A 22,866-nucleotide genomic window follows, 5' to 3' on the forward strand; every position below is an offset into this window, starting at 1 on the left:
CTGATGATGCATTGATATACTGGTGAGTCTTCAATTCCAGTTTTCTTAAACTATTTTTTTTTTTTTACACCTTTCTATAATCCTACGCACAGTGCTTGGGAACTAGTACTACAAACCTGATCTTGTCGGCTGTATATAGCGGGGTTGGGGACCGCTGGTCTAAATGCACTTCATGGATTGAGCAAACACTAATGTGTAGGCATATTCTACAAAGTAATAATGCTGACATAATTCGATCAATGTGTAGCCACATTTTTTCTCTTTGTAGGCTCCTAAAATGTTGTTTTTTTGGGTGCAGAGCTCCTTTAGCAACTATATTACTGCTGTGTGAAGCGTACAACCAATTATCTTGAGGGGTGTAGGAGTGAACTTGACAATAAATGAATCGGGTTACTGTAAATAACTTATAGAGGACTGGTTAAGGTCACATTGTCTATTTATATATCAGTTCCCATATGTATATTTGTAGGATGATGTGATGTTAATATAGGCCCAGTGTTACTTGGTGGTTTGTGTTCAGTTATGAATGTGCTACTTTCCCTGTACTGTAGGCGGCGCCAGTGGATAAGTGTGAGAGACCCCGGAAAACGGAAGAAGTGAACTTGACACTGACTGGTTCGTTAGTTACTGGCAAAACAATAACCATTACTAAAGTTGTGCTCGGAACAATGTACAGGTGAGTAGCTAATGTTCTTGTTCCACAAACCTGCTAAATATTGTGATAACCGCAAGTGTTTCTTCTCGTAGCCCCGGAAAGTTCTTTGTACTAGACTACTAACATTAGCTAGCTATGTAAGGTTAATTTAGCGTAGCCAATTAGCAAGCTAGCATGAACGCTGGCAGCAGTAACTTGCTTCTTGCAAGGCTGATGAAATGTAGCTATGTTGTTCGTATCAATTAATCTATTTGCATATGTGTTGTTAAATGTATGTATTTTGCATATAGTTAACGAGCCACCAGTACAATACTCGACGTTTCGCTATCGAGCTAAAGTGTCCACATCATGGCCACGCGCTGTCAAACAATTGCTTTAGGACTACATTCTGCGTTAGCGCATAACTGAGTCTAGCTTTATAAGCTATTTTGTTAATGGGATTAGCCAGTCTGTGGCTGCTCTAATAACTAATTCACAGGCCAGCGATTTAGACGGACATGTAAGTGAGCAGTTAGCCAGCAGTCAATGCAAGGCAGACAGACAGGGTGGGCGTAACGTCTTTACAGATGGGCTACTCAAGAAGTATCTGCTAAACATGTGTAGAATATTACAAGGTTGCAGAGGTCACACAATGCTAATCTTTAGAAGAAGCTAGCTTGATACTGTATTTATAGAGCAGAGATATAGTGCAGGGCTTGTAGCCAGATCAGTGATCTACAGGCAGGAGGTGTCCGTTTCTAAACATCTCTTAAAAGTCAACTGGCTGAAGACCATATTGCCCCCTTGAGGATTTGCCCAGTACAAGCTTTATCAGGCTTATACTGTACTGTAGGTAATGCATTTGTTTGTGTTGCCCTTCAGGTTATCAACAGATGGTAGAAGGTGGGTGTTGTCCAGTCGGTGACTCTGACCATCCATCTCCATTATGGTGCTGTGCAGCAGCATGCTGGCTGTGGCATTCCTCTTGTCTCAGGCTGGGGGGTTCCTGCACTCTTTGGAAGAGGATGCCCTTCCTAAGGAGTGGGTGCTGCTCCACATGGTGCAGGGCCACATCGGGGCAGGCAACTACAGCTACCTTCGGCTCAACCACGATGGCAAGATCATCCTGCACATGCGCAGCCTCAAGGGTGATGCAGACCTGTACGTCTCGGACAAAACTCTGCGGCCCAGCTTTGACACCTACAAGCTGCAGTCGGTCACCTGTGGCCAGGATGTGGTCGTAGTGCCTGGAGACTTTGGGAGGCCCGTGGGGATTGGCATTTATGGCCACCCGTCGCACCAGGAGAGCGAGTTTGAGATGAGGGTGTTTTACGATCAGACTTCCCTCCAGGACCCGTTTGATAAAAGGTCGTACCCCTCGGAGGAGGACCGGGGGAAGCAGAAATACTCTCCAGCTCCAGAGGATGACTTCCAGGAAGAGGAGTCCATCTTCTGGACTATTTTAATTGGGATTCTGAAGATTATACTTGAAATTTTGTTCTAATAAATGTGTGCTGCTGCTCTCTGCCATGTGCATTTTTAGAATGAAGACACTTGTGGTGTAGTCGAGCTGAGCGCATGATGTTAATCTATCTGAGCCCGGTTTCCCAAAAACATTTTAAGGCTAAGTTCATCTTAGACCATAGGATGCTTTTGGGGAAACCTGGCATTGGTGATCTGAACATTGGACTGAAATTAACCTGAGGGGAAGAAGCGGAAAAGCAAAGGGAATATTATTTTTTATTTTCGTAATTCAATTGAGTGATTATCTTTTGATTAATGACAAAGGCAATGCCTCAATATGTTGCTTGTCAATCAACCTCTTGGCTGAGGCTTACCTCTTTGGAAAAAATGATTGAATCAAACCACTAGTATTTGCATATCTATATCAATTATGCCATCTGATTAAATGACTGGGTTATGGTGAATGACCACTGCTCTCCAAGCAAATACCATGGCCTAACAAACAATGGAAGTTTCTGATTGGTAGTGCCTCACTGGATGGACTGATAGCACTTCTTCATGGAAGTCGTGCAATGAGCCTGTTCACTTGAAGTCATGTAGAGTTTAGCCAACCTGGGCCTGGTTTCCTGATAGCAAAGACACTTAGGCATACAAGTGTTTAAACAATGTATCTTTCCTACAACGACCTAAGATGTAACATTTCAGTGATAATGCCAGTGAAGCTGGTGTTTGGAGGATATATTGGCACGGATGTCTCGGGCTGGCAAACAGTGCCAATATATCCTCCAAACACTGGCTTTGAGGACATTATCACTTTTATACAATGGGTTACCAACAAACAAATAATGATTGACATTTTCATAAACATTTTGAATTTATTCATACCATTTCATCCTTCCACAAGATTAATTCTATTGGTTATTAATTCTATCGGTTGCCAGAGACACGACCTAGTCGTTCACTCTTTTTGTTCTGTATCTATGGACGCAACCCAGTTCTTTCTAAAAAGTTACCATACTGATTTCTTTCAGTTACCACACTGACTGGCAACATTCTTATCCCTCGCTTGCTAGCCAACTACGGCTAACTTAGTCACGTCAAACATTGCAGCCAGAATAACAGCAAAGTAGCTGCATTTGCGTTTGTTTAAGCTGTTTTCCAGAGACATTTCTCGTCAGGACACTGTTCAGACGAATTAGCCAACACAGCTAACACAATCCCTTCAAACTGTAGCTCGAAAGACTGCAAACTAGCTGCGTTTTGTTTTACCTGTTTTCTATTGACATTTCTTTGTGTATATCCATAAAAATTATGCCATTTGATTCATGATTTCGACTGGCTGAGAAAAGCTGTCTGCCTTTCTCGTCCCAACTCCCCGAAACGTTCATTATTATAGGACAGCTAAAAATCGAATTTCAATTTTGAAACAATGTTGGAAATGTCGGAGACGGCAAGATTTTGACAAATCTCCGCTGTTGAAAATCAAATGCTTGTCAAAAATAAATGGGAGATGGGCATTTCAACGCCATAGCTTTAGCCGGTGGTCATTTTTGGAATAGACACTGGCTGGAATGCGGTTTTAACCAATCAGCATCCACGATTAGACCCACCCGTTGTATAATTCCCAAAACACTAGGCAGAGAGAACATTCGCCAAGTGCGTCGTTGAGGCCTGTGTGGATACTGACAGGATCGGAATAATTCCACCGCTGCTCTCTGATCAGCTTTCCGTTAAAATCTTACTTTAACATTCTAATTATTCCACAATACTGACGATGGATCAGCTCATAGAAAGATCACATGGCTAAAATATTAGGCAAATCAAGATTTGGCACATCATGAAATGACAAATTACAGACGGTATCATACAAGAAGCAAAATATAACTCAATTTCTTGAACATTAAATGTCTTTCAATATGATTGAAATAGGCCTATAGCTTACTTACTGTAGGCTATATTTTAATGCAGTCATCTCTGTTTTAATTTGAAGTGTGTTTTTATATGTCGCTCAAGTCCAACGATGGTTTTGGGAAACAGCTCAAACGATGCGCCTACAAAGGTTCTAACGGTGAACTTTGCCTTCAGATGCTTTTGTGAAACCGGGCCCTGTTCAATAGGTTCCAAATGGGAACAAATTACTTGGAGGCGGCAGGCACTACCTGAAACTTGCGTTTCCATTTGAAAACGTTTGCTCCCATGTGTGCCTAATGAACAAGACCCAGGTCTAAATTGGTGCCCTGGGTCTGAATTATGCAACAACTAAATATCAGTACACCAGTGAGTAGAGATGTTCAACAGTGCCTTTTGATCTGTCATGTCTTGGGTGAATGGCAATGCAACATCTCATGCAAATGGAGTCATTTTATAAGATTTTCAAATAAAGATGTGATTATCGTTGCAAAATACCTAGTGTCTGATTGTCTATGTCTGGGATATCCACAATATTTTTGTAAAATGAATTCAGATTCACTAAGTGCAATGATTTCATCACAGTTTGTTTACTTGACTGTACAAGTATATGACTCATTGAAATGCATATGTGTTCATGCATGCATTCAGGTAAAATATAAAAATATTGCTCTTACAAGCAATATTTTACATGCATGCCATGAATGCATGCATGAACACATCTAACATGAGGCAAAAGCAAGAAGAGGACCCTGCTCCACACACTCGATGGTGTTCTCACAAGAGTTTCTAAACTAATTATAGCTCGTTTCTCGCGAGTATCCTACAGGTTTCATTCCATTTGAGGTCGCTGTTTTCCCAGTTGATAAACTCGTCGGCGGTGATCCTGTTACCTGCCTGCCTCCATTTTGTGTTGGACGGCCCAGTTCCGGGTTTCCGAGAAGCGACAGAAACAGTTGTTAAGCGAGAGTCTCGCTTTACTTGCTGGTCAAGGGGAGAGCAGAATAAAAAGTATATGAAAATAGGATATAAACTGGAGTTACGCGTACCTCGAATTAGCTTTTGCGCCGAAATATAACTTGTTTACAGCCATAGTTAAGACGCCAGCAAAATTTCACTTGACAGCTGTCGCGAGTAAACAGTAATTTAGCTAGCAAGCTATCTTTGGGTATTGGATTTAGTTGATTTCGCAAGCTAATTTAGCTGCTAGTGTCCCCCAGTTTTTATTAGATTTTCTTCGCAAGTAACCAAGAGAGCCACCTACTGCCTGGGATTGTGTTAACTAGCAAACTTGCCACAACTGCAGTTTCCATTCATGTTGTTATTGAAGACGAGACTCACAATCCTTCGAGACAGGGTAAGTCACTGCCAATCCACCCAGCTAGTTAGATCAACATGTTATCCAGATAATAACTAGTTGACTCACTTGATATACATTTTTACCTAGATTGCTACATTAATTCAAACAATGTCCAGTTAGGTAGTTCAACTTTTAGGCCAAGGGGAAGGAATTGCATTTTAATTGATTTTAATTTATAACTTACATGTTTTTGGGCTCGCTCACCTGGCACCTATTGTAGCTTGACAGAGAGCGTGCGTAGACATTGGCTAGCGACCCGAGACCATTTCTGATTTGGAATGTTACCTTATCAAATCTGTGTTTACATTTTCTGCATATCAGAAAGTGAAATTCAAGTGACTTCTGACTCAGGCCTGCTCGTTTTAGGTTTGCTAGTTTGTGTTTAATATGACGTTAGGCCCAAAATAGTTACTGACATCGGCACTTTTTTTTTTACTCCTAGTTTATTTCCCCGTCCACAAAACCATCAAACTAACTCAATTGGTCACATATTATGTTAGAGAAGGAGCTTGAACACCTCCCCTACCCTGCAAGAATGTCATAATCCTTTTTCTGAGGTTTTAACATTGTAGTCCATTGGCAATTCTCCAAGTAGGCGCATGTACAGGTGGTAACACTACAGTAAATCAGGAATGCAAAGTATATTGAAAGCAAGTGCTTCCAAACAGGTGTGGTTCCTGAGTTAGTTAAGCAATTAACGTCCCATCATGCTTAGGGATCTACAAAAATGCTGGGCAGGCCATTATTTTGTCGACCATGGCTATGGATGGTCGACAAAGGATGACCATGCCCCGTGTGGAAGCAGGAGTGGTCACTGAATGGTGTGATGAGCATGAAAATGATGTTAACCATATGCCATGCCTGCCTCAGTCACCAGATCTCAACACGATTGAACATTTATGGGAGATTCTAGAGACATTTTGATTGACATAAATGGTTGGTGCCGGTAGTGCAAAAAAAACAACATCAAATCTTCTCAATGGATGAAATGTGAAGTGGCGGGCTGTGCTGTCCACTCTCGGTTTCTCTCACTCGAGGCAGCAACTTACAATGGCTGCTGCATTTCTGTTCCTTATCGCCTCACTGGCAAGCTCACCCGATGACATTCCATTTGTTTTCCTCTTCTGTGAAAACCTGTTCAAACACTCTTAACAGGTAGCTTGTGGAATGGAGTTTAGGGTGAGTGAAGGAGGGTGGGGTTTGCTGCCTAGCTGAACGTGCTGTATGTCTGTATCCACAATGAGCTCAGCCCAGCCAACCAACTGGTTTTGGGAGCTCTACTGAGCTGAATCATTCTAGAGTGAGAATATGCATGTAGAATTAGAGAATAGTTGTTTTTAGTGTGGTCCATGCCACCATTGTAGTCAACAGCTACAAATAGAGGTGAATTTGTAATGGTCTTTGAACAGATGTTCCAATGATATCTTGACTCACCTGAATTCAATACAGTCCACCAATGTCAAACATGACACTACAAGGATGTACAATTTTACTCTGACCCCAGTTTAGTTCAGGAGTGTATATTTTTGACCTTGTTGCGTGTATTTGACTGAGCCCGAGTCTCTCCTCTGTCTTGTTTCGCAGGAGTTTGAGAGTGTACCCAGAGCTGAGACGGTGAACAAACCTCCTCCCCAAGGTGCCCACAGAGGGACAGGATGCCCGTTCCTCCTCCTCCCCCTCCTCCTCCAGGACCCCCTCCTCCCCCCACCTTCAACCAGGTCAGTCCAGCCCCTAAACTGATGTTCAAAACATGACAAAACTCACAAGTCCTCTGAAGGGTTTCTAGAGATTCATAACTGCATGATAAAATAACTGAAGTCACTCATTATTTGCTGTTGTGTTATTAATAAGGATGATTCGACACCTGCTGGTGTTAGATACTATGCCAAATATGTTATTATGCCCACATTTCCCATAGTATGATTTCTAGGGTTGCTATGCCAAAGGATGCAGTTTTTACATTTTAAACAAATCCAAACACAAACCAAAAAATGTCTGAGCTGACCAAACACACACCCATGCAGGCACCATGATGGGAAATTATGTAAATATATCACTAGCCACTTTAAACAATGCTACCTTATATAATGTTACTTACCCTACATTATTCATCTCATATGCATACGTATATACTGTACTCTATATCATCGACTGCATCCTTATGTAATACATGTATCACTAGCCACTTTAACTATGCCACTTTGTTTACATACTCACCTCATGTATATACTGTACTCAATACCATCTACTGTATCCTGCCTATGCTGCTCTGTACCATCACTCATTCATATATCCTTATGTACATATTCTTTATCCCCTTACACTGTGTATAAGACAGTAGTTTTGGAATTGTTAGCTAGATTACTTGTTGGTTATTACTGCATTGTCGGAACTAGAAGCACAAGTATTTCGCTACACTCGCATTAACATCTGCTAACCATGTGTATGTGACAAATAAAATTTGATTTGATTTGACCATGTGGATTACTATCAACTTGCACCATAATGCTGCATTGCCATCTATTGTATCTGTTGCTATAACGGCGGTACCTTATGCAGTTCATGTTATTCTCTTTGGCATGGTCAACCTAACTAACATGGTGGTTTGCTCATATCTTTTCCTCAGGCGAACACTACAGCACCTAAGTTGAATCGGGATGAGGCGAAGGGGAGAGGAGCGTTGCTCTCTGATATCTCCAAAGGAGCCAGGCTGAAGAAGGTTGGAGTGGTCCATGACAGAAGTGCACCTGTTATAGAGAGTAAGTAGCATAAGAAACCTATAGGAGATAGAAACTAACTTTTGCACTCTCCTCATTTTCTGCTGAGACACACACACACACAGAGACTATACATGTACGTTTATGCATACATACAGTACCAGTAAAAAGTTTGGACAGACCTACTCATTCCAGAGTTTCTTATTTTTAATATTTTCTACATTGTATAATAATAGTGAAGACATCAAAACTATGAAATAACACATATAGTAGTGACCAAAAAAGTGTTAAACAAATCAAAATATAAATGTATTTCAAAGTAGCCACTGTTTGCCTTGACAGCTTTGTGCTCTCTTGGCATTCTCTCAACCAGCTGAGGTAGTCACCTGGAATGCATTTCAATTAACAAGTGTGCCTTGGCAAAAGTCGAATTGCTGCACAGAAACCACTACTAAAGGACACCAATAAGAAGAAGAGACTTGCTCGGACAAAGAAACACAAGCAATGGACATTAGGCCGGTGGAAATGTTTCCTTTGCTCTGAGTCCAAATGTAAGATTTTTAGTTCCAACCGCCGTGTCTTTGTGAGATAAATAGTAGGTGAATGGATGATCTCCGTATGTGTGGTTCTCACAATGAAGCATGGAGGAGGAGTGCGGGTGCTTTGCTGGTGACACTGATTTATATAGAATTCAAGGCACACTTAACCAGCATGGCTACCACAGCATTCTTCAGCGATACGCCATCCCATCTGGTTTGCGCTCAGTGGGACTATCATTTGTTTTACAAGAGGACAATGACCCAACACACCTTCAGGCTGTGTAAGGGCTATTTGACCTAGAAGGAGAGTGATGGAGTGCTACATCAGATGACCTGGCCTCCACAATCACTCGACCTCAACACAATTGAGATGGTTTGGGATTAGTTGAATTGCAGAGTGAAGAAAAGCTGACATCAAGTGCTCCGCATGTGTGGGAACTCATTCAAGACTGTTAAAAAAGCATTCCTGGTGAAGCTGGTTGAGAGAATGCCTTGACACCTTTGCACACTCTTGGCAAAGGCTGGCTACTTTGAGGTATCCCAAATATAAAATACTTTATTTTGTATTTTTTTATAAAACACTTTTTTGGTTACTTCATGATTTCATAGTTTTGATGTCTTCACTATTATTCTACAATGTAGAAAATTCAAAAAATAAAGAAAAACCCTTGAATGAGTAGTTGTCCAAACTTTTTTGACTGGTACTATACATGCACAATTCTTTGCCACAAATGTCTTTCAACAATGTCAATGCAAGCATTATCAGCACAACAGTGTAACAAGGACATTCGTACCTCTGCTTTCCCCAGAACCAAAGGAAAGTGGTGGAGGTGGTAGAGGAGGTGGAGGAGGGAGCAGTGGTGGGCCAGGGGGAGGCCTTTTCGCTGGGGGCATGCCAAAACTACGATCAGTTGGAGCTGGAGGTAAGCAGAACTCACTACATATGATTACAATGTAAATGGAGCCCTGTAAATTCAGATTTATTTTTTGCCTGGTTCTGTTTAGTTTTTAAATGTGTTTCTCCAGGCCTCCCGAGTGGCACAGTGGTCTCAGGCACTGCATCGCAGTTGCTAACTGTGCCACTAGAGATCCTGGTTTGAGTCCAGGCTCTGTCGCAGCCGGCCGTGACCGGGAGACCCATGGGGCGGCAAACAATTGGCCCAGCGTCGTCTGCGTTAGGGGAGGGTTTGGCCGGCAGGGATGTCCTTGTCCCATCGCGCTCTAGCAACTCCTGTGGCGGGCCGGGCTCAATGCACGCTGACACGGTCGCCAGGTGCATGGTGTTTCCTCCGAGACATCGGTGTGACTGGCTTCCGGGTTAAGCGGGCATTGTGTCAAGAAGTGGTGCGGCTTGGTTGGGTCGTGTTTCGGAGGGCGCTTGGCTCTCGACCTTCGCCTCTCCCGAATACGTACGGGAGCGATGAGACAAGACTGTAACTACCAATTGGAAATAGGGGAGAAAAAGGGGTAAAAAAATATTTTTCTTTTTCCAGGTTTCTGTTTTCCTTTTCAAGCTTTCACGCTCAAAATCACACTTTAAATGTGCACAATGCAGAAATAGCTCTGCCATTTCCTGCTTGCTACAATTCTAATAGTCAAATCAAATGTTATTGGTCACATGCGCGGAATACAACAGGACCTTATCGTGAAATGCTTACATACCAACAATTTAGTTCAATAAATAGTTAAGAAAATATTTACACAATGATTGCCTAATTTCAAGCAAGTATAGTGTAGAGAATCATTGTACCATCTAAACTGCTGTGAAATCTTTTCCATTCCCAAAAAGATGGTGTTTGAAGCTGGTGTAAAAGACTCAAAAACAAAACTTAAGAACAGGAAGCATAGAAAGATCTACCACCTCATAGACTTGCTTTCAATGAGAATGACATATCTATAACTCACATTTCTATGTGAATTTGGTCAGGTCGCCCCCAAAAAGTTATATTGCAGCTTCAATAGAAAAACAACCAAATTAAATTTTCTAAGTCCACAGCGATGCTTATTTAGATTTTTTGGTGTAGTTTAATGCAAGTTCGCACCAGCAAGAGACTGTTTGGTTAGCAGCTTTTCTGTTGTGCTTGTAATTTGAGTTTGCAAAACAAATGGCCACTGGATTGATGCAAATAATCATGATATCATTCTGCCAGATAGGCATAGGCTACTTTGTAGTTAACGTTGAATTGAGATCTCTACCAGAAGAAGGTTATCATTAGCATCATCGCTAACGGCTACACAAAGTGTAGACATACGCGCCCTCTGCGCGCACACACAACTTACGGCCATTTCTGTGTCATTTCAGAAAGTTGCATGAAAATACAAATCACTGGTGCATTTTTTGTTCAGGTCTTATCATTAACTTGGCTAAATTTATGACTAAGTTCAATATTTAGTTTATTTCCAACTAAGTTCAATACATTTTTGAATATTGTTGAACTCCATTTTGTCTGGATTCCGTGATTCCGCCCGTGTTCTCTACAACATGGATTTCATTGGGCCTTATATAAATATGCTACTATAAATATACTGCAGAAACAGACTGGCACCCAGGCTACTGGATGTTCTACATTTGCCATGAAGCTTGATGTGTGTAGGTGAAAGTATGTGAATGGGTGTATTTATGCATAGTGTTCTAAAATGTGTGTTTCTATGCTTTCCTTCCAGACGCCTCAGTGGGCAGATCCGCCCTGCGTCCCCCAGGCTCCAGACCTGCAGCCCCCCGGTCCACCCCAGGCCGATCTACCTCCCCCTCCCCAGGAGACAAACCCTCCCCAGGAGACAAACCCTCCCCAAGAGACAAACCCTCCCCCCCGGAGCCCCAGCGCTCCCACCGCCCCTCTCTCCCCGACATCTCCCGCCCCCCAACCAGTGCCAGCTCATCCCACTCCTCCACTGGGGGCATGAAGCACAGTACTTCAGGCTCAGCTCCGCCCCCTCCTTCAGGCATGAAACACAGCACATCAGCCCCACCCGCTCCACCTTCTTCGACAGGGGGCTTGAAGCCCAGCACATCCGCCCCAGCTCCTCCCCCGCCGTTTAACCGAGGTGGTTACCGCAGCAATGCCCCGTTAACCCCGCAACAAAAGGCCCCAGTAGGCCCCAACAACAGCCGGGAGAAGCCCCTCCCCCCGCCGCCGCAAAGAGGCCCGGCTCCGCCCAGCTCTGGTCCCCCTCCTTCATCGAGACCGCCTCCTTCCTCCACACGGCCACCCACTGGGGGGTCCTCGGCACCCCCTCCGCCCCCGCCTTACAGGCAACCCTCTGGGGGCACCTCCAATGGCCCCATGGGGCACCCTGTTGGAGATGGGGCTCCGAAACTTCCCCAGAGGCACAACTCACTGCACAAGAAGAACTCCTCAGGCGGCAGCTACGGCGGACGCAATCATGCACCTCCTCCACCCCCCTCGCCATCTGCAGGACCTCCAGGGGTTGGCAGACCACCCCCACCCGCCAGGGAGCCCCCCAGCAAGAGATCAGGTACTAGAACACAGCTCAATGTTTGTATTGGGGAGCCATAAGTCTTATCAAGGGACTGCTGTCACAAAGGGTAATGACCTTTTCCAATCCTTTCTTCCACACACAAGTTCATGGTCTGAAAGGAAAGGATGGGTAGTAGCCATAGTCTTAGACATGTCAACATTGTATATGTCCCATTATGGTGTCAGAGCATGGGCAGTGCCATTGAGTCAATTTTCTTCTACTACTTCTATGAGTTGGCAAACAAACTGAAAGTGGGCATACTGCTACCTTTAGTGTGTTGTTGGAACAGGTATGAAGCCAAGGTTGCTGATTTACTGCCACCTGCAGTTATGGAACGTTTGCTCACAAGTATGCAGTGCATTCGGAAAGTATTCAGACCCCTTGACTTTATCCACATTTTGTTATGTTACAGCCTTATTCTAAAATGGATTGAATAGTTTCCCCCCCCCCTCATCAATCTACACACAATATCCCATAATGACAAAGCAAAAACAGGTTTTCAGAAATGTTTGAAAATTCATATATTTAAATATCAAATTTACATAAGTATTCAGACCCTTTACTCGGTACTTTGTAATCACTGCCAAAGGTGCTTCAACAAAGTATTCAGACCCCTTAACTTTTTCCACTGTTACATTACAGCCTTGTTCTAAAATTGATTCAATTACAATCTACACACAATCTACACACAAATGTATTAATAATAAAAAACAGAAATACCTTATTTAAATAGGTATTCAGACCCTTTGCTATGAGACTTGAAATTGCGCTCCGGTGCATCCTGTTTACATTGATCATCATTGAGATGTTTCTACAACTTGATTGGAGTCCACATTTGGTAAATTCAATTGATTGGACATGATTTGGAAAGGCACACACACCTGTCTATATAAGGTCTCACAGTTGACAGTGCATGTCAATGCAAAAACCAAGCCATGAGGTCAAAGGAATAGTCCGCAGAGCTCAGAGACAGGATTGTGTCAAGGCACAGATCTGGGGAAGGATACCAAAAAAACATGCGCAGTATTGAAGGTCCCCAAGAACACACTGTAAGAAGTTTGGATCCACCAAGAATCTTCCTAGAGCTGGCAGCCCAGCCAAACTGAGCAATCGGGGGAGAAAGGCCTTGGTCAGGGAAGTCACCAAGAACACAACGATCACTCTGTCAGAGTGATCTCTGTGGAGATGGGAGAACCTTCCAGAAGGACAACCATCTCTGCAGCACTACACCTATCAGGCCTTTATAGTAGAGTGGCTAGACTGAAGCCACTCCTCAGTAAAAGGCACATGACAGCCCACTTGGAGTTTGCCAGAAGGCACCGAAAGACTCTGACCATGAGAAACAAGATTCTCTGGTCTGATGATTCTTGGCTTGAGTGCCAAGCGTCACGTCTGGAGGAAACCTGGCACCATCCCTACGATGAAGCATGGTGGTGGCAGCATCATGCTGTGGGGATGTTTTCTGTGGCATGGACTGGGAGACTAGTCAGGATTGAGGGAAAGATGAACGGAGCAAAGTACAGAGAGATCCTTGATGAAAACCTGCTCCAGAGCGCTCAGTACCTCAGACAGGACAACTAACCTAAGCACACAGCCAAGACAATGCAGGAGTGGCTTCGGAGCAAGTCTTTGAATGTCCTTGAGTGGCCCAGCCAGAGGCCGGACTTGAACCCGATCGAACATCTCTGGAGACCTGAAAATAGCTTGAGAGGATCTGCAGAGAAGAATGGGAGAAACTCCCCAAATACAGGTGCATCATTCCCAAGAAGTCTCGAGACTGTAATTCGCTGCCAAAGGTGTTTCAATAAAGTACTGAGTAAAGGGTCTGAATACATATGTTAATGTGATATTTTTTACAAATTTGCAAAAATGTCTAAACCGTTTTTTTCTTTGTTGTTAGGGGGTATTGTGTGTAGATTGAGGGGTGGGGGGACAATTTTTAATACATTTTAGAATAAGGCTGTAACGTAACAAATGTGGAGAAAGTCAAGGGGTCTGAATACTTTTCAAATGCGCTATACCACTTCTGTTTACTGTAGAGTACAGTACATACATTTTTCAGAAAGCTACAGGTTGGAAGGGATATGTTTGCTCCTTAATTGCTGCTATGTGATTATTTTAATCAGGCATCATCATGGTCTTACTATTGCGTGTGTTTGTTTGCTACTGATGCAGCCCCTTCTGCACCCAATCCTGGGTCACGAACCGGGGGTGGTGGGCAAGCCCCTCTTCCCCCGCCCCCCTACCGGATCCACAGTGCTGTCGCTCCCAACACCACCTCCTCGGAGCCACCCCACCACACCCGGGGGCCCAGGCCCCCTCCACCCCCTTCGTCTTCCTCCCGGACCGGACCCCCACCGCCTCCCCCGCCCATCCGCAACGGACACTCCTCTTCCTCCAAGTCCAATATAGGTGAGTCAGGACAGGCTCATTTCCTCCCATCTCCCAGTCCTGGTCGTCAGTGTCCCCTGTACATTCTGGTTTTCATGCAAGTCCAGTTTTTGAGCAACTGTCACTTTGTTTGATTAATATGATGTGATTGCTGGCTTTTCATCGCTTTAGAATCTATCTTGTGTTGAGTATTGGCCTCAACAGCCCTGAACATGGTCTACTTTGGAACACTATGGCCATTTGTTAGTTCTCAAACCAACAGACATGTTGGAGACACTAGTAGCCTAGTTGTTGTTGGTAGTAGATTGTCAGGTATTATAGCCCCATATTCAAATGCCAGCTCAGTAATGCAAATGTTCCTCTTGTATTGTGACCAACCCAGAGCATTCATAGAGTTCATAGATTGCACAGTCAAATTAAAGTTTCCAGGAGAACTGACCATTGTGCATGGCATTTATAAATGGAAATGGAAATTACTAGAGCAAGCTCGAGAAGTCAAAAATACATGACTTCTAATGAGTTTATATGCTGGGCCAATGTTACTGTACTTTATTCATTCTATTACTGTACTAAGGTCTTGGCCTTCATTTTTTTGCTAGTTTAGTGTTATCTTGATTTACAATGTTGTGTTGACCCTTTACCTTTCTGAACCCTCAGAGGATTTTGAGTCCAAGTTTGACTTCCACCCAGTGGAGGACTTCCCACCCCCTGAGGAATATAGGAATTTCACCAAGATCTACCCCAGCAAAAGCAATAAACCTGGACCAGGTACAGGCTTAGGCTTAATTCATTCTCCACACCACTGTTTTTGGAGTTAAGAACTGACCTGATGTACCCTTTTGTTTCCTCTACGCCCTGTAGGCATGTTCCGGGGAGTACCTCCAGCGCCACCAGTGGCAAGGTGAACTATGGAATTCAGGACCAAAGGACATTAATAAGTCACTCGGTCTAATCAGAGGACGTTCAGGGGAGTGGCACGACACTTGAAACACACACAGGCCTAAACATAGACACTTTATATGACTAGCCGGAAACAAGTCAACCCCCAAACACTATAGGAAGTTCACTAGTCTTGTTCGACGCTACACTACCAGTCGCTCTCTTTTCCACAAACACTTCAGACACTTCTGTTTCAGCATGATCGAACAAAACCACTGAGGTGCCTAGGAACTGACCTGTTTGACTGTGCTGTGGTCACAAGCCAATCTTTCTGCAAGATGGGGGGGGGGGGGGGGGGGGGGGGGGGGGCGTTGCATTGATTATACTTTATAGCAGCAGGACCAACTAAGAATTCTGCATTCCATATTTTGAAATGTGTGCATAATCCACGATGATGATGATGATGATGATTTCCTGCGATATATGAATTTATGTTTTTGTAAATGTTCTGTGGTTAACCGCAGTAACTGTGTCGTCTGTAGGACAATATAGGGGACACACCAACATCTGCAAAAATGTGTTGGGTGTCAATTGGTATCTATAGTATGTGGTGTGTTTTCTATAGGTTTTTTTTAAATGCCGCGCTTCCACTGCCCTGAGGAGAAGGTGTGGACTAGAATTCTCTCCTACCTTGATGTGCCAATAGTTGGGTGGAGTAGAATCAGGGGCCTCTCACACTTAGGAAAGCTGTTGTTTTCGTCACACAGAAATGGCTTAGTTTTTTTTGGTATGAAACAGGGACAGGAGAAATTACTTGAATGCTTGTCATGTTATGAGAGGGCGAGTCTTGCTGACAGTGCGTGACACAGTCTAAAGACTGTGAGGGGCATTCCCAATTAGATCTTTTTTTGTTCTTCCTCATGGCATTGCTCTGTGGCAGCTTAACCGTGGCCCCTGTGAATACCATGTTTTTACACTAGAGGAGAACAAAGTGCTGCTCTGATCGGTTGCAGTCTAGATTTATCTGAAACAAAAAAATAAATGCTTCTTCGTTTTGTCAACACTACGACATGTTTCAGGGATCCATAATGCCGGTCCTCTTTAATGATCGTTAGCTGCCAAAGCTCCTTTACTTTATTGATCAAGGAAGGCGTTTGAGAGTACTGTATGAAATTCTACTTTCACTTTATTCAATGCTGTTCCTGTTTCTTGCCACAAGGGGAGCGATCATGGCTAAATTATTACCCTCATTCCTTTCTTTGGACCAAGGGTAGCTTTGCAGGGCTGTCAGTCATTCAACCCTGTCTTTCTGAAGTTCCTTCAAAGAACAAAAAAAAATGTAATCAATTTTTTTGAAATTAGAATATTTGATTTTACTGCTGGTGGCCCTTTGGAATGGACTGTATCCTGGCCAGAGGGAACCCATAATGCTTGAGTTTTTAATGCATTCCTATGCAAGGAACGATTTTGTTTGTATTCTCACTTCTCATTGGTAGCAACTAACCAAAAAGGAAACGCCTAAGTGCCAGAAGAAGGTTGTAGGGTGAAGATGCTCCTAGGTGCTGATTAGGGGTCAGTTTTGTATTTTCCCTACTCATGTTTTAAGGTTAGGATTGGGGAAGGGAATCTTATCCTAGATCTGTACCTAGGGGAAACTTCACCTGGAGCACCAGGGAACTATTTGGGCAGAGTAGGCCCCCAGAAATGTCATCATGGTGGATTTATATATATATATATTTTTTGACTTAGGAGCTTCTTAATGCGTGATACCTAAACTGTCATTACATTGTAGCTTTGTGATTTCTGTAATGATTCCACTACCGTGAAAGAGAACTACATGGACCAGCTACATGACAATAGATTCATTTTCTCTTCTCCATTCCTTTTATGTCGTCCTCAGGCTGGTTGTTGCCTTACACATCTATTGTCATACTTATCGGTACCAGTGCGTTTGATAAAAATAAAAGTGAGTCTATTAAAAATGCAATAAATAATGTATATTTACATAAAGTATGAGAAATATGGTAATTGTAGTTATTGATATATTTTAATGTTTGTAAAAAGCTTGTAATATAGGGAGGAAATTGATTAAAAAGTTTAACAACAGTCCAGTTGTGGGCTTTGTCTGACAGCCAGAGGGACGGGTCTCTTTGCAGCACTTCTCTGTATGTCTGACCGTGTGTGTAACTTGTGTGATTGATGGATATGTTTAGTCTCACATAGGTGACTCATTGACTGTGATTCTCATGTTCTCACCCTGTTCATTCCTGCCATGGTCATTTCACTTGTTAATCAACCATGTTTTATCATTTGAAATAAATCTATGCTTTTGGGGGGAAAAGGGGTACGTGATTGTTTTGGTGTCCATTGTATTTGATTCTTTATCACCATCTCTATCATCCATCTTTTAACCTTCTTGCAGATGTAATTTATTGTGGAAGTTAATGATTGAAATAGCTTACTCATCATTTAAAAAAATATTTCGATACGTATGCCAGAGCACATATGCAGAAGTTTGAGTAATTCTCTCAAACTGCAACCAAATTACTAACGACACCGGAGAATATTGTGTTAAATGTTACACCAGACAATGCTGAATTTCCCGGGAGATTTCCAGTCCGCCAAAATATATATTATTGAAACTCCCGCCACCGTGTACTTGTGTGACGTAGACACTAACGCTAACTAACAATCGAAGATGAACCAATGAGAGCCTGGGAAATAACAAAATGACACAAGAAGGACAAATCAGACCTTAGCTGCGGGAAGTCCAGCTGATTGGGGGAGGAGTTGTGGAGACATTTGGCGCAAGTTTTGTTTCATAAGTCAGTCAGACCAGAGCGCGCCAGAGACCACACGAAATCCACCTAGACGACTAGCCGAATACTATTTAATCAAGAACTGAAATAAGGTAACACTACTTTCAATACATGTTTAAAACGTGTGAACTTGTAACATTACGTTGGCTTTGACGAGAAAGTTGTAATTTTTTTTTGTCAAGAGTTGAGTTGGGGGGGAGGGAGATGTATTGCGAGCGAGTTTCCGTAGCATACTGGGGGAATTATTATCAGTCAAGTTTAACTAGCTAGTCAGATACAAAAAAACAGTTTGTCGAAAACCGCAATAAATATATTTCCTGTTTTCTTTGATTGTGGTATTTTACGACATTTCAGTGTTTTTAATCATATTTGTACTGTTGGCGCCACAAATGAGTACACGTATAGTTGTCGCCATTGAGTCTGCAGATACAGTAGTTACTGAGAATTCACACCATTCTGATGGCCCCGGAAGATGGCAAGTTGTTTGTTGCATTGTCAGTATACAATCGAACATTCGGGCTATAACCTTTTGTAATGTTGATTTACAACAGTGCAACAACGGCACAAAGATCGCATACTCTTCTAAATCGTGGGACTCATGCTTAGCAGTTATAACAGTAACTTGCGTGGAAAATACCGGAACTACTTCGATCAGGGTAGGCCTGATCGCTAGGATGGATGGTATCATTTACTATTAAGCGGTTCTGTACCTCTTCTGTGTTCACTCATTTCAAATCACTCTTGAACATAAGACAATTGTTTTTCTTGCAGTCTTATCTATTCATAGGTGTTGTCACAATGGCTGACCTTATCTCTTCCCCCCTCAGTCTTTTGAAACCGGTCTGGACGCTAAAGTGCTCACAGGGAAGATGCCCAGCACACGTTCCCAGGCTCAGCCTATCCTCCAGTTCCCCAGACGCAAGTCCTCTGGGGTTCACTCAAAAAGCACCCCCTCCAAGAGCACATCCCAACTGAAGGAGACCCAGTCCCTCTGCTCCGTGGGGGCTTCTAAACCGCAGTCCCTTCCAGAGAGGGCCCAGCTAACGCCCCTCTCACATGGGCCCGTGGCCCTCAAAGGCATAACTTTGTGCCCAAGAATACCCCTCAGCCCTCGCAAACGCACAGGTATGGGATTGCTATTATACACAACTTTGAAAGTGTTTCACTGTCTAAAACTTTAGGCAGTTTGTGATTTTTACATATTCTGTGCAAGGTTTAAGCTGATAAACCACCGTGCTCAAAATCAAGTAATTATTTCAACTCTTGATGCAAACGTAAGGTGCTATCGAAAAGACAGACATGTTGTTTCTAACCTAACCATCTGTCTTCTGTGTGTTTCTCAGGAGATGAAAATGGCTGTAACCTCAGTGCCACCCTGCTGGGCTCTCCTCCCAAACAGCCCTGCCTTAACCTGGCCTCCCCCCGCAAGCTGGGCTTTGAGAACTCCCCCCTTCTATCCCCGAGGAGACTACTGACCCCCCTCTCCCCAACCTCCCGCCCCAGGGCCTCCCCCAGCAGACTGCATGAGACCCCCAGTGGGAGCCCATGTCCCCGATCAGAGAAGACGCCTGGGGTCCGCCTCTTTGCTGAAAGTAAGACGTGTCTCTCACGCTCTTTTCTCATCTTCTCTTCCTCGTATCTTTTTCTCAAGTGCAAATGAAGAGCGTTAAACTCCAAAGACAAATGTGTGCCTTTATTTGATTTGCTCATTATTCTAAATGTTCACTTCATAGACTTAAGGCAGAGTATTAACCCATCTTCCGGTCCCTCTCCAGAGTCTAAGTTCCACAGTGTGAAGCAGGCCCTCCACACTGCTGTCCCAGAGCGCCTGCTATCCCGGGAGGACGAGAGGTCCTCCATCCGCTCCTTCCTGGAGGACAAGGCCCTGAAGGCCAGCCCGGCCAGCCTCTACATCTCTGGAGCCCCTGGCACCGGCAAGACGGCTTGCCTCAACTGTGTGTTGCAGGAGATGAAGGTTAGCGCCACTGTTTGCGTTTGCCTCCGCTTTGTTGATGATGGGCTAATTGTTAGCATTAGCCTAGCCTTGGAGTTGTTGCCTTGACAGGATTCCAACATTCATTAGCCTAATGTTGGTTCTTGAGTGGAACCCAATACTCTAAAATGACCTTACAGTTCTACCATACGGTGCAGAATCACTTAATTCCACCCTTTGTGTATAGCCCTGAACCCTGTGTAAATTGAACCTCATTGATTTCTCTTACATGAATTTAACTATTTCCTCTCTTGATCCAGGATGAGCTGAAGGAGATTCAGACAGTGGTGTTGAACTGTATGGCTCTGCGTAGCTCCCACGCCATCTTCCCCTTGCTGGCAGAGAAGCTGGGGGCCTCCGGGGGCCACACCGACACCAAGCTGCAGAAACTGCTGACCAGCACAGGGCCCACTGTGTGAGTTTCTATAGCCCCGAACTAAAACTTAAATCACTTTTGCAAAGAGAAAAAAAGTTGCGTTTCGCTCTGAAGTTTTCTTCATCCATATATTCTGAATTTACACCCTAAACAACAACATATTTGAGAGAGGATTTACATTTTGCTGACTGATAAGTTCTCGCTTAACCTCCTTTCTCCTTCTCTGCCCAGTCTTCTAGTCCTGGATGAAATGGACCAGTTGGACAGCAAGGCACAAGACGTTCTCTACACCATCTTTGAGTGGCCCTACCTGCCCAAGTCCCGCCTCTGTCTCATTGGTAAGAACCCCCTAATATACAGTGTTAAACCATATACACCGTCTCTGGTATACACGTTTCATTGGCCGTTACAATTTCTATGTTAATATCTTAAGAATTAATCTGAAGTTTTCACCCTAAAACCCTCACACACACACACGTCTGCCCATTTCTATATTTAAATTCCATCCAGTCAACTCTCTCATAGCCACTTCCTCATACGGGCTGTCCTTAGTCCTCCTGTATGCAGGCAGGTGTAATGACGGTGTCGTCCCATTCTAGGTATCGCCAACGCTCTGGACCTGACCGACAGGATCCTCCCCCGGCTGCAGGCCCTGCCTCGCTGTCGCCCCCAGCTGTTACACTTCCCACCCTACAGCCGCCAGGAGCTCGCCGCCATCGTGCAGGACCGACTCGCACAGGTGTCCGGAGAAGGGTTACTGGACGTGTCGGCCGTGCAGTTTTGTGCCAGGAAGGTGTCTGCTGTGTCGGGAGACGCACGCAAAGCTCTGGATATCTGCCGGTGAGGGAACGAATTGACTAAATATCTTAAATACACTGTTAATACTAAATAACATGTTGGTTGCAATGCTGACGACTCAGGACACCGTTGGCTTGGCCATGAAAATAAATGTAAGATCAAATATGAGCAACCCCCCCAATTTTTTTGTTTTACTATGGCTAGTTATAGTCTTGGAAAGTTGGAATGGGAAGGAAGATACCTCGTCAGTTGTTTAACTGAATGCATTCAACTGAAATGTCTTCTGCGTTTAACCTGACCCCTCTGAATCGGAGAGGTGCGGGGGGCTGCCTTAACACACTGTTCCCCAGGCGCCGATTAACTGGTTGAAGTTTTGTTTGAGAACAAAGTAGTAGCGTGACGCCGGTTCCTCTGTTACAGGAGAGCTGTAGAGCTTGTGGAATCTGACGACCGAAAGAAGGCCGCAGAAACGACAGCGTCTCGTGTGAGCGTGCCCCAGGTGGCCAGGGTGCTGTCGGAGGTGTACGGGGACCGCATGTCCTCCTCCGAGGGAGAGAGCTTCCCCCTCCAGCAGAAACTACTGGTGTGCTGTCTGCTACTGCTCACCCGCAACGGCAAGAACAAAGAGATCCCACTGGGCAAGGTGAGAGATGGCCACTGCATTGGTGCCAACACGATACTACCACCCAAGTTTGTAAATTGAGAGCAAACATGTAGCTTTCTTTTTGTTTGTTGCTTTTAATAATTTTCTAATACACCTTGATATACACAGTGTACAAACCATTTTTAGAACATCTGCTCTTTCCATGACAGACCGAAGGTGTTTCTAATGTTTTGTACACTCGGTGTGCGTTTAACATAGAAGTCTAGGTAGCTAGTCAGAATGAAAAGTGATGTTTTCTCTTGCACTGACCTGGTTACCACTGAAGGTCATTGGGTTGCTGAAGGTCAGTACCAATTCTTTCTCAAGTCTGACTCTTCTCTACCCCTCAGCTCCACGAGGTGTACAGCCGCCTGTGTGCCAAGAGACAGGTGGGTGGTGTGGGCCAGGGCGAGTGCCTCTCCCTCTGCGGTCTGCTGGAGAGCCGGGGCATCTTTGCCCTGAAAAAAGCCAAGGAGGCTCGCCTCACCAAGGTTTCTCTGAAGATTGAGGAGAGGGACGTGGAGAATGCTCTGAAGGATCGCACCCTGCTGGGCAGCATCCTGACCTCTGGCCTACCATGACCTCTCACCCCAATGATATCAACTGACCCAGATTTATATTTGTGATTTATTTATTTTCATTTTGGGGGGGATTCCTTTTTTGGGGGGGGGCGGAACAATGGGGAAATGCAGCGATTTGTTACATTTTTATTAACAGATGATGAACATGGACTAGAAACATTTCAAATGGTCAGCCAAACTGACTAGCTGCTTTTAACTTGTTTAAAATGCTCATTTTTGGGGGGGGGGTGAAAACCGTATGTACATTTATGTTGTAATAAATGAATGTACAAACTTTTTAAACA

At 44.0% G+C, this 22,866-nt stretch overlaps 3 protein-coding genes across 4 annotated transcripts; all 3 read left to right on the top strand.

Annotated features, from left to right (window-relative positions):
- Positions 1-176: 176 nt before the first annotated feature.
- Positions 177-2,402, top strand: LOC110485891 (UPF0669 protein C6orf120 homolog). The gene is made up of 3 exons (XM_021557097.2): positions 177-195; positions 552-676; positions 1,517-2,402. Exon 3 carries the CDS (start codon positions 1,581-1,583, stop codon positions 2,136-2,138), a length of 558 nt encoding a protein of 185 aa, XP_021412772.2. The 5' UTR covers positions 177-195; positions 552-676; positions 1,517-1,580; the 3' UTR covers positions 2,139-2,402.
- Positions 2,403-4,855: 2,453 nt separating this feature from the next.
- On the top strand, positions 4,856-17,780 carry LOC110485890 (WAS/WASL-interacting protein family member 2). The gene is made up of 8 exons (XM_021557095.2): positions 4,856-5,363; positions 6,951-7,084; positions 7,993-8,125; positions 9,432-9,545; positions 11,287-12,099; positions 14,278-14,514; positions 15,151-15,261; positions 15,355-17,780. The coding sequence occupies exons 2-8, from the start codon at positions 7,022-7,024 to the stop codon at positions 15,396-15,398; spliced, it is 1,515 nt and encodes a 504-aa protein (XP_021412770.2). The 5' UTR covers positions 4,856-5,363; positions 6,951-7,021; the 3' UTR covers positions 15,399-17,780.
- Positions 17,781-18,126: 346 nt separating this feature from the next.
- Positions 18,127-22,866, top strand: cdc6 (cell division cycle 6 homolog (S. cerevisiae)). Of its 2 annotated transcripts, none has more exons than XM_021557094.2 (9): positions 18,127-18,283; positions 19,019-19,316; positions 19,535-19,783; positions 19,967-20,166; positions 20,445-20,599; positions 20,792-20,898; positions 21,160-21,400; positions 21,779-22,001; positions 22,352-22,866. In XM_021557094.2, the coding sequence occupies exons 2-9, from the start codon at positions 19,061-19,063 to the stop codon at positions 22,580-22,582; spliced, it is 1,662 nt and encodes a 553-aa protein (XP_021412769.2). In that variant the 5' UTR covers positions 18,127-18,283; positions 19,019-19,060; the 3' UTR covers positions 22,583-22,866. The 2 variants fall into 2 exon arrangements, with proteins under 2 accessions (XP_021412769.2, XP_021412768.2); XM_021557093.2 differs by lacking the exon at positions 18,127-18,283 and adding an exon at positions 18,439-18,847.

This window comes from Oncorhynchus mykiss, chromosome 13, assembly GCF_013265735.2.
Source record: "Oncorhynchus mykiss isolate Arlee chromosome 13, USDA_OmykA_1.1, whole genome shotgun sequence".
In the NCBI taxonomy this organism is placed as follows: domain Eukaryota; kingdom Metazoa; phylum Chordata; class Actinopteri; order Salmoniformes; family Salmonidae; genus Oncorhynchus; species Oncorhynchus mykiss.

Coding starts and splice junctions, on each gene's coding strand:
- LOC110485891 (XM_021557097.2), top strand. CDS start 1,581: ATGGTGCTGTGCAGCAGCATGCTGGCTGTGGCATTCCTCTTGTCTCAG.
- cdc6 (XM_021557093.2), top strand. CDS start 18,581: ATGAGTACACGTATAGTTGTCGCCATTGAGTCTGCAGATACAGTAGTT. Junction 18,848..19,018: donor CCGGAACTACTTCGATCAGG/GTAGGCCTGATC, acceptor TTCCCCCCTCAG/TCTTTTGAAACCGGTCTGGA. Junction 22,002..22,351: donor AAGAGATCCCACTGGGCAAG/GTGAGAGATGGC, acceptor TCTACCCCTCAG/CTCCACGAGGTGTACAGCCG.
- LOC110485890 (XM_021557095.2), top strand. CDS start 7,022: ATGCCCGTTCCTCCTCCTCCCCCTCCTCCTCCAGGACCCCCTCCTCCC. Junction 12,100..14,277: donor GCCCCCCAGCAAGAGATCAG/GTACTAGAACAC, acceptor CTACTGATGCAG/CCCCTTCTGCACCCAATCCT. Junction 14,515..15,150: donor TTCCTCCAAGTCCAATATAG/GTGAGTCAGGAC, acceptor CTGAACCCTCAG/AGGATTTTGAGTCCAAGTTT.